Source organism: Nematolebias whitei, chromosome 11 (genome assembly GCF_014905685.2).
Source record: "Nematolebias whitei isolate Nwh7 chromosome 11, NemWhi1, whole genome shotgun sequence".
Lineage (NCBI taxonomy): Eukaryota > Metazoa > Chordata > Actinopteri > Cyprinodontiformes > Rivulidae > Nematolebias > Nematolebias whitei.
Genome location: NC_056508.1, coordinates 31524263 through 31538468, shown reverse-complemented (window position 1 = coordinate 31538468; position 14206 = coordinate 31524263). Strand labels below are relative to the sequence as shown.

The 14206-nt window shown below is 40.6% G+C and overlaps 1 protein-coding gene across 1 annotated transcript in view; it reads left to right on the top strand.

Moving 5' to 3' along the window:
* si:dkey-151g10.3 (serine/threonine-protein kinase WNK3) overlaps nt 1-14206 on the top strand; it is a 34294-nt gene that overhangs the window by 16127 nt on the left and 3961 nt on the right. The window contains exons 3-19 of the mRNA XM_037684487.1: nt 1727-1899; nt 2386-2606; nt 2764-2921; nt 3014-3102; nt 3188-3407; nt 3588-3869; nt 4265-4432; nt 5293-5469; nt 7252-7416; nt 7842-7947; nt 9619-9694; nt 9844-9979; nt 10247-10363; nt 10452-10527; nt 10785-10934; nt 11020-12905; nt 13108-13354. Of these exons, the coding sequence (XP_037540415.1) occupies nt 1727-1899; nt 2386-2606; nt 2764-2921; nt 3014-3102; nt 3188-3407; nt 3588-3869; nt 4265-4432; nt 5293-5469; nt 7252-7416; nt 7842-7947; nt 9619-9694; nt 9844-9979; nt 10247-10363; nt 10452-10527; nt 10785-10934; nt 11020-12905; nt 13108-13354 (4447 nt within the window). The remainder of the gene's footprint in view (nt 1-1726; nt 1900-2385; nt 2607-2763; nt 2922-3013; nt 3103-3187; nt 3408-3587; nt 3870-4264; nt 4433-5292; nt 5470-7251; nt 7417-7841; nt 7948-9618; nt 9695-9843; nt 9980-10246; nt 10364-10451; nt 10528-10784; nt 10935-11019; nt 12906-13107; nt 13355-14206) is intronic.

The following is a 14206-nucleotide window of genomic DNA, read 5'->3' as shown; positions in this document are numbered from 1 at the left end:
GCTTGTCTGTGAGTTTGTTTACAGTAGAAAGTTAATCTGTCCAGACAAATTTAGACCGATTCATGTAGACATTAATTGACATGTGACCTTTTGCTGACCCCACAGCTGTCTGATTTGACACAGCCGGACACAGTACATGCTGAGGAGGCAGCAGACAGGGAATCTCAAGCATTTTGCCTCACACTGTATCAGACAATGACAAGGAGTCATTAAAAACAGAGTAGTTCAAACAGAGGCCTTTTGGTTGCATTCATGCTTGAAAACAAAAGCTTTTTCTAAAAAAAACCTCCAAAATACTGACACACACACAACAACACACAAGCAGACTATTGTAGGTGTTCAAATGTGCATTTCATTGTAATGTGAGGTGTTTGACGAGGTGAATGAAAGGTATTGAGGGTAGGCCATGAGAGGGTAGCTTATTCTTAGACATAGCACAGTAACCAGGAACAGTCTTTGTTGACACTAATTTATTTCCTAGTTTGAAGAGGAAGGCTGAAGGGATTGCCTTTCTCACATGTATTTCCAGAAAAGGACACAGTGCACAAAGCAAAAAAAACACACACAGGTGCTGTTGGGAAAAGAAGAAGATGTTACAATGAGGGAAAACATACATTGGTATAGATAGCGAGGAAAGATCGCATTACATGCAATAAAACTTTGTATTTATGCACCCAAATGTCTGCAGGGCAACTCTTCTCTAAAGGGATTTTTATAAAGCAAAACGCTCTGTGTCAATGGAATTGATCAGTGGAAAGCCAATGTTATGACAACTGCTATTTATAGCAAGGTCTGCCTTTGACATGACAATGATTGCCATAATGGATTCTCTCACACATGTGAAGTTGAACACAGTGTCCTGTTTTATAGTTTGTTTCCATTTGTGTGTACATGTTTCAAAGTCGCCTACATTTGAGCAATATCTTTTCAAATGTTTTTTTTTTGTTGTTGTTTGTTTTAAATTTGTTTATTCCCCTAAAAACAGCCAAATGCTAAATAACAAACAAGTCTACCTGTGAAAGGTTTATATTTTTGTTTCTAACTTACTGTACTTTTAAGTGAAATGTTTCACATGTTTTATCTAAAAAAAGATTTTGTTAAAATTTGGTTTATCATCAAATTACAAATCATATTTTAACATGTTTTTTTTTTTTGACAGAAAACAGTAAAATGACAGCGTTTTTGTTTTAGTGTAGCACATTTTATGTGAGACAACTAGGTGTTTATGAAAATCTATCCAGGATCGTGTGAATTGATTTTGAGCAAGAGTTGAATTATGTAATAGTAAATAGCATTATTGTATTTTAATCTAGAGGAAGATGCACCTTCCCTACACAGCAGTTTAATAAATAACCATTTAGCTCTTCTTTACTGTGAGATTGATCAGTGGCCAATTACTTCAGGTTGCCTGCATTTCTGCTACACTCCTTTGCATTTGCAACATACTGAAGATGTGGCAGATGCAGCAGAGATGTTTTTAAAGGCACAGCTTGGGTGTTGGCTTAACATTGCTGCTATTTTACTTTGCTAGTGCCATCTAGAGGCAACTAGAGTCATTGCACAATTGTGAAGTATACTTTGTTTTTTAAATTACCTATAAGAATGGGAAGGCAATCTTTGTTGACTTCTTGTAATACCTTTATTGCACCTTTTTAGAGCTGCCAGCCAGTAAATATAGGAAGTAATTAACACTGAAACAATATAACTCTGCATGTTCCTCTCTTAGGACCGCAAGCTGACCAAGGCGGAGCAACAACGCTTCAAAGAGGAGGCAGAAATGTTAAAAGGGCTTCAGCATCCCAACATAGTTCGCTTTTATGATTCATGGGAGTCTGCGCTCCGTGGAAAGAAATGCATTGTACTGGTCACAGAGCTCATGACGTCAGGAACCCTCAAAACGTTTGTATAAAATCTGTTACTTACACGTTTAATATTGTTTTCAGTTCCTGTAATTGTGACTGGGGTTTCCATGTTACCTTTGGTGTTAAAAAAAAATCCCTTGAATGTCTGTGATTGACATCAAAGCTGATAATGCCAAAATATATTTTCTGAATGCCTTGGCATTTATCAATCATTTTGTGAATAGTTTTCACTAAGAGCATTTAATTTAATTAAAAAAAGAGAAATTATAAAATTCAATATTACTCATTTTCCATTTGCCCACTTCATCATGGCTGAATCGTATCCTATGAGCAGGTCACCAATCCACTCAAGGCTAATAATCATGCACACTTACATCCATGTTCAATCTAGAATCCTTAGTATGCCTAACAAGAGCCATTTGGACAATACATTATATTAGAGAGGTATTTATATTGTTCTGTTTCTGTCTGTTTTATTTTTACAGTATTATTTTGAGTGACTGCATTTGTGCTCTCTGAACAGTTATCTGAAGCGGTTTAAGGTGATGAAACCCAAGGTCCTAAGGAGTTGGTGCAGGCAAATTTTGAAGGGCCTTCACTTCCTTCACACCAGGACTCCACCAATTGTCCATCGGGATCTTAAATGTGACAACATCTTCATAACAGGCCCCACAGGATCAGTCAAGATAGGTGACTTGGGACTAGCCACTCTCATGAGGACCTCATTTGCCAAAAGTGTCATAGGTAGGTTGCATCTGCGGACCAACTACTTCTGAGCAATTACAGAAAACTGGATAAACTGGGTCAACAAGTGTGAGTGCTCCTTGGTAAACTGTACAAGTGGTGAACTAGCATCTAGCTGTTTAGGTTGTTACTAAAAACTACCATCTTGTCCAAACAGGAACCCCAGAGTTCATGGCTCCAGAGATGTATGAGGAGCACTATGATGAGTCTGTGGATGTGTACGCCTTTGGGATGTGTATGCTGGAGATGGCTACTTCAGAATATCCCTACTCTGAATGCCAAAATGCTGCTCAGATCTATCGCAAAGTGACAAGTGTGAGTGCTTACGATTGAATTGGCCTTATTCAATCAAACCATTCCAAAACTAATTTTATAAATGCAAATATTTCCCATTCCTTTTTCCACAGGGTATAAAGCCAGCCAGCTTTGATAAAGTACATGATCCAGAAATCAAGGAGATCATTGAATGCTGCATACGTCAGAACAGAAGCCAGAGGTAAGCAGATTTTAATTTTTAGTTGTTTTTTTTCTTGTGGATTTATTGATTTATTTAACAGCAGTAACTTCTTCCTCTTTTACAGACTCTCTATCAGAGACCTCCTGAACCATGCATTTTTTGCAGAAGACACAGGGGTACGAGTAGAGCTGGCAGAGGAGGACACAGGCATGCAGGACTGTCTAGCTCTTCGGATTTGGGTTGAAGATCCTAAAAAGCTGAAGGGGAAGCACAAGGACAATGAGGCCATAGAGTTCAGCTACGATCTAGAGAACGATAGTGCTGAGGAAGTTGCTTTAGAAATGGTGAGCCATGAGTACAATTTATGACTGATTAGAGGTACTGATGATAAAACAATATAAACTTGTTTTAGGGAAAACTTTAACTCATTTGTGGGCCACTTCACAATACTTATTGCTGATACGGAGACCCCTTTATCTGCTCATTATTTAATTATTTGTTTGTCTCTCACTCATTTATTACAGGTGAAGTCTGGTTTCTTTCATGAGAGTGATACCAAGGTGGTAGGAAAATCCATTCGGGATCGAGTGAATCTAATTAAGAAGTCCAGAGAACGTCGACAGCTGCAGCTTCTTCAGCAAGGTCTTGAAGAACGCAGAGACTCCACTATCGCCGCCTATCCATTTTCTTATCCCTCCTGCCCATCCTCGCTGATGCAAGGTGCAGTTGGTGTTACAGGAGGTGGAGAAACTGGAGCTGGAGGAGTAGTTCGTGAGGCTGAGGAGCTGCCTGAAGTAGATCAGCATGTCAGGCATCAACATATTTTTTGTACGACAACGCTTAGCTTGCCAGGTAGCATTTTTGAAAACCTTTCATTTTAAAGCAACTGACATTGTAAAACAAAATGAAAAACTAAGCTTTATTATTTGACAAAGCATTTCTTTATTTTTTAAACTGTGTACTATTTATAAATATATTTTACTCAGAAGGTGAAACCCATGGGTCTGCTAGCTGTGAATCGTATGCAAGTGGACAGAGCCAAGCACACTCTCTGCAAGGGGAGTCCTACTCCCAGTCACAGATTACTCTCCCTCTTATGGCAACTGTAGGTTTATGCTTCCAGTTATTGATAGAACTCTGCTCATCACAAGTCACTGTATTGATAAAATACATTGTTCAATAACTATTTTCTGTTTCACAGAGCACTGGAGCATTGGTCAATCCTCTGATGCTCAGCATTGGTGAGAGTGGAAGTGGTCCAAATGTGCCTCTTGGTCAGAATGTTAGTTTGTCCAGCATGCCCATTAGTAAAAGTGAAGGAGGTCCTGTTGCCCAGGCGTTACTTCAACCCAACATCACGGTTCCACAGGTATCACCAAGTGTACCTCAACACTATTTTCAGGTGAAATATGATGATACATATGTTGAAATGAAAACTAAATTTATGCTGGGACGTTTAACATTAATGCTAATGAAAGCAAAATGATGGATCCACGACTCTGTTTCTTTTGGATCCCCCCCCCCCCCCTTCAGTAATAATAAAATACCCAATAACCCTCATAGACTCACATTTTTTTGAATTTGAACAACAATACACAAAGTTTCCCCCAGGAAGTTGTTGTAGTAGTGATGCAAGATATGAAGAAGCTCTATGACTTTGTGATGCAAAAATTTACTTCTTTTAATTTTATCTTTAGTGCATTTTTATCTTCTGAAAGTGTAATTATTTTTTATAAACTAGGTTTAACAAATTTAAACAGTTGGCATCTTTTATAAACACTGTGGGAAACTTTGTTATTAAAAGTTAATGTGTTTTGTGATTTTTTTTTTTTTTTTTTTTTTTGCTCCTTGCCTATTCTTAACCTAATTTTTCTACTGCTTTCTCCCCCATCCTTCCCTTCTTTGACCTCTAATCATCATTCTTTCATTATCACTGAATAGTCACAAACATTTCCATCAGAAACATTTCAAACTGCCACTCCTCATGGGTCAGTGGCCGCCTCACAGTCATTTATACCCACTGTTTCCGCACAAGCACCCATTAATGTTTTCACTACATCCATGCCAACCAGTGATCCTGTTGGACAAGCAGGGGCCGTTGTCCCCCCAAATCAGCAGATCCATCACCCTGCAATGTCAATGCAGCTCACTGACATCACTACCCATGCCACACCCCCACAAATGCAGCCTGTAATGATCTCACATCATTCTATTGTCCCACAACAACAGATGGGGATGGATGTCCAGACTTCCACTGTACAGCAGCAGCCCCAACAGCAAATGGAGGCCCAGGTGACTCTCATTGAACACATTCGTGCCATTCAGCTGCCACTAGGACAGGATCAACAGAGCCTTTCAGCTTCAACTATCCAGAAACGTCAACAGGAGCCTGAGCAGCAGACATTTGTACAGCAACCTGTTCAACATGTCCAATCAGCTTCTCAACAGCATGTGATGGCTACACAAACAGCTGTGGCAGTACCACAGCAACCAGCAGAGCAACCTCATGTTTTTAAACAGCAGTTGTATGTAAAGCAACAGTTTGATCAGCAGCAACAAACAGCACTGCGTCAACATGAACAGCAGGCCCAGTTGCAACATAAACAACTCATGGATAAGCAACAGCAAAGTCCTGTGCAACAAGAGCAATCGGCACATGCATACTTACATCAGATAGAGCATCAACAGCAGCAGCATTTTCCCGTACAGCAACAGCAGCAAAGTCAGTCATATCAACAAACGGGACTACACCAAAGTAGAACAAAAACTGTGGCAGAGATGCAACAGCAAAGTGAAGAACAGCAGCAAAACAATGTATTGCCACTGCAATCTCAGCAGACGCAACAGAAAAATGAACAACTACAACAGCAAAATGCAACCCAACAGACAGAGCAACAAGTGTTAATACAAGATTTGCAAAAGGAGTTCATTTTAAAACTGCAGCAGGTACAACAGAAAGCTCAGCTGCAGCAACAAGAGCAGCAACAAGTGCAACTCAGGCAACACTTGGAGCAGCAGCATCAAGTTCTGTTGCAACTACAGTTAGAACAGCAGCATCAGCAAGTTTTGTTGCAGCAGCGACAAGCAGATTTAATACAGCAACAGGCTCAGCTGAAGCACCAAGAGCAGCAGCAGCAACAAGCTGTCAATATTCAACCCCCTCAAACTGAAAAACATGAACCTGCACATGTTCTACAAAGCAACAGTGAGCTGCAGATTCAGCAGCAAACATCTAATTTACAACAGTTGTGTATCCCACAACTAAACGCCTGTCAGTTTACCCAGCAGCAACAATCAGTTGTTGCTCAACAGCACCATACTTCCATGATTAAACCTCCTCATCTTTCTGTTGATGTTCCAGGTGTCACTGAAACTGTTCAGCGCCAAGCTCATGTAATAGCTCCTACTCAGGTCCCTGTGACCATTCAGAATACACAAATTCCCTGTCAGGCATCTCCTGTTGTCCTCACTCATCAAGGACAAGTTCATCCTCAAAAGCAGGAACAGTTCCTAGTCCAGTTTTTAGCTCAGTCAATACCCCAAGCTCCTCAGCCTTCTGCTGAAGCTGATGTAACTTCTCCAGCGGCAATGATCCCAAGACAAATGCAACAAATGCAAGTCTACCAGACCCAACAAGTTCCTTTGCAAGCTAATTGTCCTGGACCTGCAACTCCCACACAGGGTCAGGTAGCTGTTCAGCCATTAATCCAGACTCAGCCTCTACATACACCTATTCTACAGTCCCAGCAAATACATGGTCAGGTCCCAACAGTTGATATTCAAATGATGGGCCAACAAAACCAAAATACAGCTCAACCCTTAGCTGCTGTTGCTTCCGTTTTTAGTCCGATACACAATGAAACGTGTGTTCAGCAAAATGTTCAAAGGCCAAGTCTTATCCAGTCCCATCTCCAACAAGAAGCCCAAGGCCAGTCACCCTATCAAGTGCATCCTCAGCCTACAGCTGGATTTTTAACCCCCCAATATGTCCCTCAACCTTCTCACCAAAGCATGCCATCCTTACTGCATGATATGACTCGTATTTCACAACAGCAAGTGCATCATCAACAAACACTCCAGTATCAGCCGATCATTCTGTCTCCAGGTTCGACTGGGAACATTGAAACTAAAGCAGGTGGTCTTGCAGTTGAAACTCCCGATCTTCTTGCCACTCCTCATCCTGTGCAGATTGGAAAAGGTGAAGCTTTAAGTCAAACATTACGTCCAGTTGTTCAGGCCCAACAGCAATCTACAAGAAGCTCTCTCGATTCCTCTTCCATTCAGCCCATGTCCCAGTCTTTGATGTCTCAGTCTATAGAGCAGTACCAGCAACAGCTGCAGAATTTGTCTCAAGTACAACAACCCTCAGCCCAACCTACCACACAACCCCAGTTACTGGCAAAGCTCATTCAAATTCCTATCCCACAACCATCTCCTGTGAGACAGGATTTAACAACACCTATCAATGAGTGTCAGGATCCTCCACATTGTCCCACTACTTCACATGTGATTCAGCCCTCAGCACCAATAGGAGCCAGTAATGTTGCTGAGGCTCAGTCACAGAGCAGCACGCTGCCTCTTTACAGTCACCTAATGGCAGATGGTCCTCCATCTCCACAGCATCAAGCCAAACAGATGCTGCCAGCTCATACACATACTCAAACGAGCAATCAAGCTCAAACGCATTCCCAAACACAAACACAAGTTCACTCACAAGCTCATTCTCAAACTCAGACACATAAAGAGACTGTAGTCCCTGCACAACAAATGCCCCTCAGCTCTTCACATACCTCATGTTCTTCAGCACCACCACCATCTCTCCTATCCCACCATCCTACCCCAGCCCCTGCTACAGAATTTCTTACATCTCCACCAGTAGCCCAGGTAGCCTTAAAGAGGCAGGCTGAATTTATTCCCTCCTCTCCTTCACCTTTTGTCACTGCGCTACAACCGCTTGGCTCTAATGTCCTCAACCTTCCCCAAGCCTTGCTGCAAGACTGTGACATTTCTCTACAGGGCGTCAATCAGGTACATGGAATACAAAAAGTTCTGTAGTGCTAATTTTTATTCTGACGTACTGGTTTCATGAATATAGTAATACTAATTTCTAAATTTATGAAAAGGCTTTGGCTTTACCGTTTTTATTCAAACTGAGTTCTAATTTTTTATTTTTTTTTAAGTGGTGGATGTTCTTAAATAAATAAAAAGCAGTGAAGGTCAAAATGATCAGCCTTCTAAAACTGTAAGCACTAAATTATTCATATCTTCATAGATGCATATAAACCATTTTAATTGGAACATATTTATATTTTTATCATATTTTTGCTAAACATCATGACCAAAAGAATGAGAACTCAAATACAAGCAGCTGAAATGGGGTGTCCAGGCTCAGCCTCAGCCTGAAAGATGGGGTGAAGTGCACCATCATATAGGGCAGTGAAGAATGAAAACTTTGGGCACCTGATTAGGATGCCTCTCTTCAGAGGTTTTCTGAGTATGTTCCACTGATTCTGGGCATGTTTCCAGAGTAGATTCAGAATTTGCTGGAAGGATTATATTTCCTCTCTGGCCTGGAAATGCCATGGGATCACCCAGGAAGAGCCAGAGTGTTACTGGGGAGGGGAATGTCTGGGCTTTCCTCCGTGACATAATGCCCACTTGACCCAACCACATGCTGTATAATAGTGGAAGGTGGATAGATGTTTATAAACAACATAAACTTAATTTAAGAAGTGCAATTACGAACAAACACATTGGACACATTTTTTTTTCTACTTGCTGAAACATCGACAAGAATGACATCTAAACAATTTTTCTTATTTCTTATTTCTTAATTTGTTTAATAATTTAACACCCTCGGGAACAGAGACAGCAAATGATAGAACTATAACATCAGTATTCTTGCTAGATTGTATTTTCTTTATTTTCATTCTACCTCTGTTAGTACTTACAAACTAATACACTACATACCTAAATAGCTCTTGTCGGCTTCATCAATCATTTACACTATCCTAAACACAAAGAGGAAACTGGATTATCTATATTGAAAGTGTTGCAAACATTAGTTCTGCCTTTTTTTAAGAATAGTTGTGCTGCTTGGCCTTTTGTTTATAAAACCTGACTTTGTACAGTAAAAAGATGAAGCAATTTTTAGGGTGCTCAGTTTTGTTGCACCTAAACGGTTTTAATAAGTGTAAAATGTATTGGTAAAATTACTGAGTGCTGTGAAAGTGATGGTAACATTTTTGCCACTTGCCTTTAGAAATGTGACGATTAATTTCTGCATTTTCTTAATGTGGAAACTCAAAAATGTACATTTGAGTTTTCCCTATGTTAATTTCATCTCAACTTATCTAATTAATTAAAAGTGTCAATAAATATGTTCAGGGTATTTTTTAACAATTGAAATTTCTCTAAATATTTAAATGCTTACAGTTCAGGAGCATCATTAAAAGGACTGAACTGGTTATTCAGTGTTATTTTATTCATAATGCTTTTTTTCGTCTTATTTTGCTGATGTTTGATTTATTTGTGTGTGTGTGTTTTTTCTCTACATATTTACTTTGTGTATATATTTAAATGCCACTCTTCAGGATGGTCCATTGCAGACAAGTGCAGAGTCTTCATCTGGGTATGTCAAATATCTATGAATAATTTGCATTTACAGATTTCTTTTTTATGAATTAAATGTTGTTTTACTTTATTATACACATTGTCTATCGTCCACCTGGACTTAAAGTTTCTTCACAAGTCCATATTTAAAACCCATTCCATCCTCAGATCTCTTCCAGCTAATGGTGAAGACTCCCTGCAGCTTTCAGCAAATGGGAAAATGGAAAAATCAAAGGCTCAAAAAAGAGCTTCTTTATTGAAGCCTGAGAAAGGTCCACATCCGTTTCAACTGAGCATGCTCCAGGTAAAGAAAAATCTGTTACCATCTTACTTAGCAATGCACTTTATATTTACATAAATAAGTAGTATATTTTGATTTAAAAGACTAGTTGCATGATGATACATTCTCTCAGTTTAAACTTTTGATCTGTGATTTGTGTTCTATTCTGAATAAAATATTAGATGTTGGCACCTCCACACCATTGCATTCAGTTTTTATTCACAATTTGTTTAGTGTCCCAACTTTTTTTGGAATCTGGTTTGTAAGATTTTACCTTCAATGTATTCAAAGGTTTCCAACAAAGGGGACAACATGGTGGAATGCCAGTTAGAAACCCACAGCAATAAGATGGTGACATTCAAGTTTGATATTGAAGAGGACGCACCTGAAGATATTGCAGATTACATGGTAAACAGGTCATGTATAGCAAGTGTCTGCACTTGTACATAAATGTTGTTGCATAGTTTTATCATTGCCTTTTGGTTTCACTTTATAGGTGGAGGAGGACTTTGTTCTTGATACAGAGAAGGAGAAATTTGTTGAGGAGCTGAGAGCAATAGTTAAAAAAGCCCGTGAAATTCTTCAGACACAGGCATGTTGACGTAGCCTTTTAGATGTTGTTTAGCTTTGTCTCAATATTTAACATAAAATTAATATTTATTTCTCCATCAGGCTGGATCAACTGATCAGTTAATTGTGAGCACTCACACAAGCTCAAGTAAGGTTTTGAATATACGGATGTTTAATTTTTTCACAAAAAAAGTGACTGGTTGGAAACAAAAGTTGTACATTGATTCCATTTTAAACTCTCTTTATGGTTTCTAAGTAGACTCAGTTCCACAGTCGTCTCCAGTGGGACGCTGGCGCTTCTTTATCAACCAGACCATTCGTCATAGAGACTCCCTGTCCAACCAGGGAACAGTCACGCCACCACCCACTGCAGAATCAAGGATTCCACAATCTCCTCAACGAGATAAAGGTGAGCCCTACATGGGTCATTTTGAATGCTATGGTTTATTACATTAAATAAGGTGATAGAGTGAAAAAATACCTTTTTTTTTCAGTTGTAGAAGATGATGGATCCCAAAGTCTTGAGTCTTTTGGTGAATTGATTTCTTCTACCTCATCTCCAGTCTCTATTGCCTCAGCCCCGGCTCCCACAGCTATCCCAGTCTCCGTGGCTGTGGCCACTGGTTCTGAAACCATCTCTGGACTGGCCTCTCTCTCACTCATTGCCTCAAGTTGTCATGACTTGCCAGTGTCCACCTCTTCTTCTACTAACCAGATTATCAATCCTCTTTCAACTAATGCAACACCTCCTGTTGCAGATGCCCCCACATTGTCCACAGCTCCTCCTCTTGTGTCTCCCTCACCCACCTCCATATTTCCTGGTAACTTTACCGCCTCTATCAACACTGTTTGCTCCACTGCAGCAGCTGCCCCGTCTTCATCATCTTTTAAGTCCCCTCTTCCGCTTGGCATGGTTTCTTCTGCAGTAAATCAACTTGCCATGGATCAGCAGCAGACATTCACACCAGTCACTTCAAACCTACAGAAGACTCCAACAACACAACAACTGCAAGCAATGCATTTTGAAAAAGAAATACAGCAAATAACACCCCAACAACAATCAACACAACACCAAGGCAGTCAAGAACAAATGTTCCTGCAGCAAGAACAACCCCAACAGTCTCTCCAACAATTACAGCAGCATCAACTTAATGAAAAACAAATGCCACTTCAGCAGCAACTGACTGAAGTGCAAATTCTACCTGGGTCAGGTAATACAGAAGTGTTACAACAGTCTGTGCCTGTACATCAATTTCTGCCACTATTACCTGTACAGCAGACCCAGCCTCAGCAAACACCACCGTTTGCCCCACAGTTGCTGCAGCAGACTCAGTTTCAGCAGTCACCTCAACAGGTTGTTGCACCTCTAGCTGATTTTGTGGCTCAGCAGCAGGAGCAACAGCAGGAACAATTAAATCTGCAGCAGACATTACACTTACAGCAACAGCATATAATACAGCTGCAGCAACAGCAGCTGTTAATGGGTGCTGCAGCTCAAAACCAATTGTTGTCGTCATCGGTTGGTCAACCATTAGTTCCTCAGCAGGCACAACTTAATGTTACTGCAATACCACAACAGCATGTGCAGTCACAGAAAGTGCTGCAACACCCTGAGCAACAAGACGAGATGGTTAAAGCTGTGGACACGCCACAGAAACCGCTGCAGTTCTCAGTGCAGAAGCAGTCGTCTTTGCAGCTGTCAGAGTCAGAGGTGTCTGCAGGTGAGACAAGTGTCACAGAGGACACTAGCAGTTATTCTGCCCCATTTCACCCTTCATCTGACTCTTCTCTGCCACTTCTCCATTTTGCTTCTGCTGAAACCCACTTACCTAATCTCTCCCTCACTAAGACACCATCCCCTGCACAGCCATCCTCTGTAGCTGAGTCAGACAGCGAAGGACCCCCGAAAATGGGCTTTGTAGACAACCGTATGAAGACTTTAGATGAGAAGTTGAGGAACTTGTTGTATCAGGAGTACAGCGGTGGGACTGCACATGCTGGAGCTGCCTCTGCAGCTGTATCAGCTACCTCCACATCAGTTGGGGGTGATGAGTCATCTGAACTACAATCACTCCAACCCATACTTTTTCACCCACTCGCTTCTTCTTCCGACACCTCCCCCCATTCCTCGTCTTCTACTACCTCCTCCACCACGCCCCGTTCCTCTTCCACCTCACCTGACCCAGAGAGGGAAGAAGAGGGTAAAGCATCTATAGACGTGCCCAACCTTATGCAGCTGAGCCCAGTGGAGCAGCAACCTGGACCATCTCTCCCCTCCACTTGTGCCTCAAACACTCTGCAATCGTCTCTCTTCCCTCCCAGTCTCGACACATCTGCTGGCCCCCAGTGCTCACTTGTACCAGGAGAACCAGCTATATTTGTAAGTAAAACCAAGGATACAATTAAGTAAGTTTTGTCCTGTTTTTACTATTCTAAACTGGATTCATTTTACTGTCTGTAAGTGTGACTCCACTCTGTTCTCTTTAACTGTTTTTGATTAGTTGTAATATTGAAATGTTGAAGATCTCTCGTTTTATGTCTCACATCCATTCAGCCACTCCTAATTGTTTTAACTGTCCTAGGCTGTACCACCACACTCTGACACAAGTGCCCTTGGAGATGCATCATGGCCCCCCAATCAGCAACTGATCCCCCTTCATCAAGGACAGCAGCAGCACAATGCAGGAGGTGGATATTTTGGCCTAAACCTGACATGTCCTAGTATCAGAAATCCGGTTAGCAAGAAATCCTGGACTCGAAAATTCAAAAACTGGGCATGCAAACTGCGTCACTCCACCAGCTTGTTCAAGAAACCCAGAGTCCAAGAAGGTAGCGTCCTTTTAGGGAGTGAAAGAGAGAGCGAAAGAGAGAGAGTGGGGTATTGGGGCATAAACTTAAATCCCAAGTCTAATACTAATTTACACCTAATAAACTTTTTTTAACCCTTGAGAGTACTGACTTAATGTTAATGAATGCTAATGTTTAAAACATAATCATATTAATATTATTTTACGTTATGTAATGTCAGTGTTGATGTCACTGCATTCATTACTGTTTGTATTTTGTTTTGCTTATTTTTTTACTGAGTTTAATTTTATTGACTTTTTTTTTTTCCTTTTTTGCATGAGACTCTCAGAGGCCAGAACAGTGAAGAGTAGAGAAAAAGGAAATGTGCACAATGTAGGAAGAGGCTTGCATCAAAAATCTGATGCCCTCTAAGTGCAGATAAACCCTGGAGTAAAGCTCAACTGTGACTTGTGCCCAGAATATTCCTTCATTCGACATCCCAGTTCATTTCCTCAAGCCCCCAGGCAGTACCAGCAGCATCCAACTCACCTCACGTCACCTTCACTGCCGGCTCAATTTAAACAGCGCCTCACCTCACATCACAGATAAGATAGATGCTAAGAGGCTAAGCCAATGTATGATCTGTTATATTTCAGATTCATAGGCTCTGTTAGCATAGGCTTGTACAAGCAAGACTTCAGTTTATGATATGGTAAATAGAACTTTGACAATAAATCTTATACTTGAACTTAAGTTTAAAATGTTCATTATACTACTGTAAAAATCATTAGTACAATCCTGGATCTAAAAAGTTGGGATGTAAAATGTAAATTAACAGAATTCAATGGTTTTCAAATGTTAACACTTAAACTTTATATATATATATAGAGATAT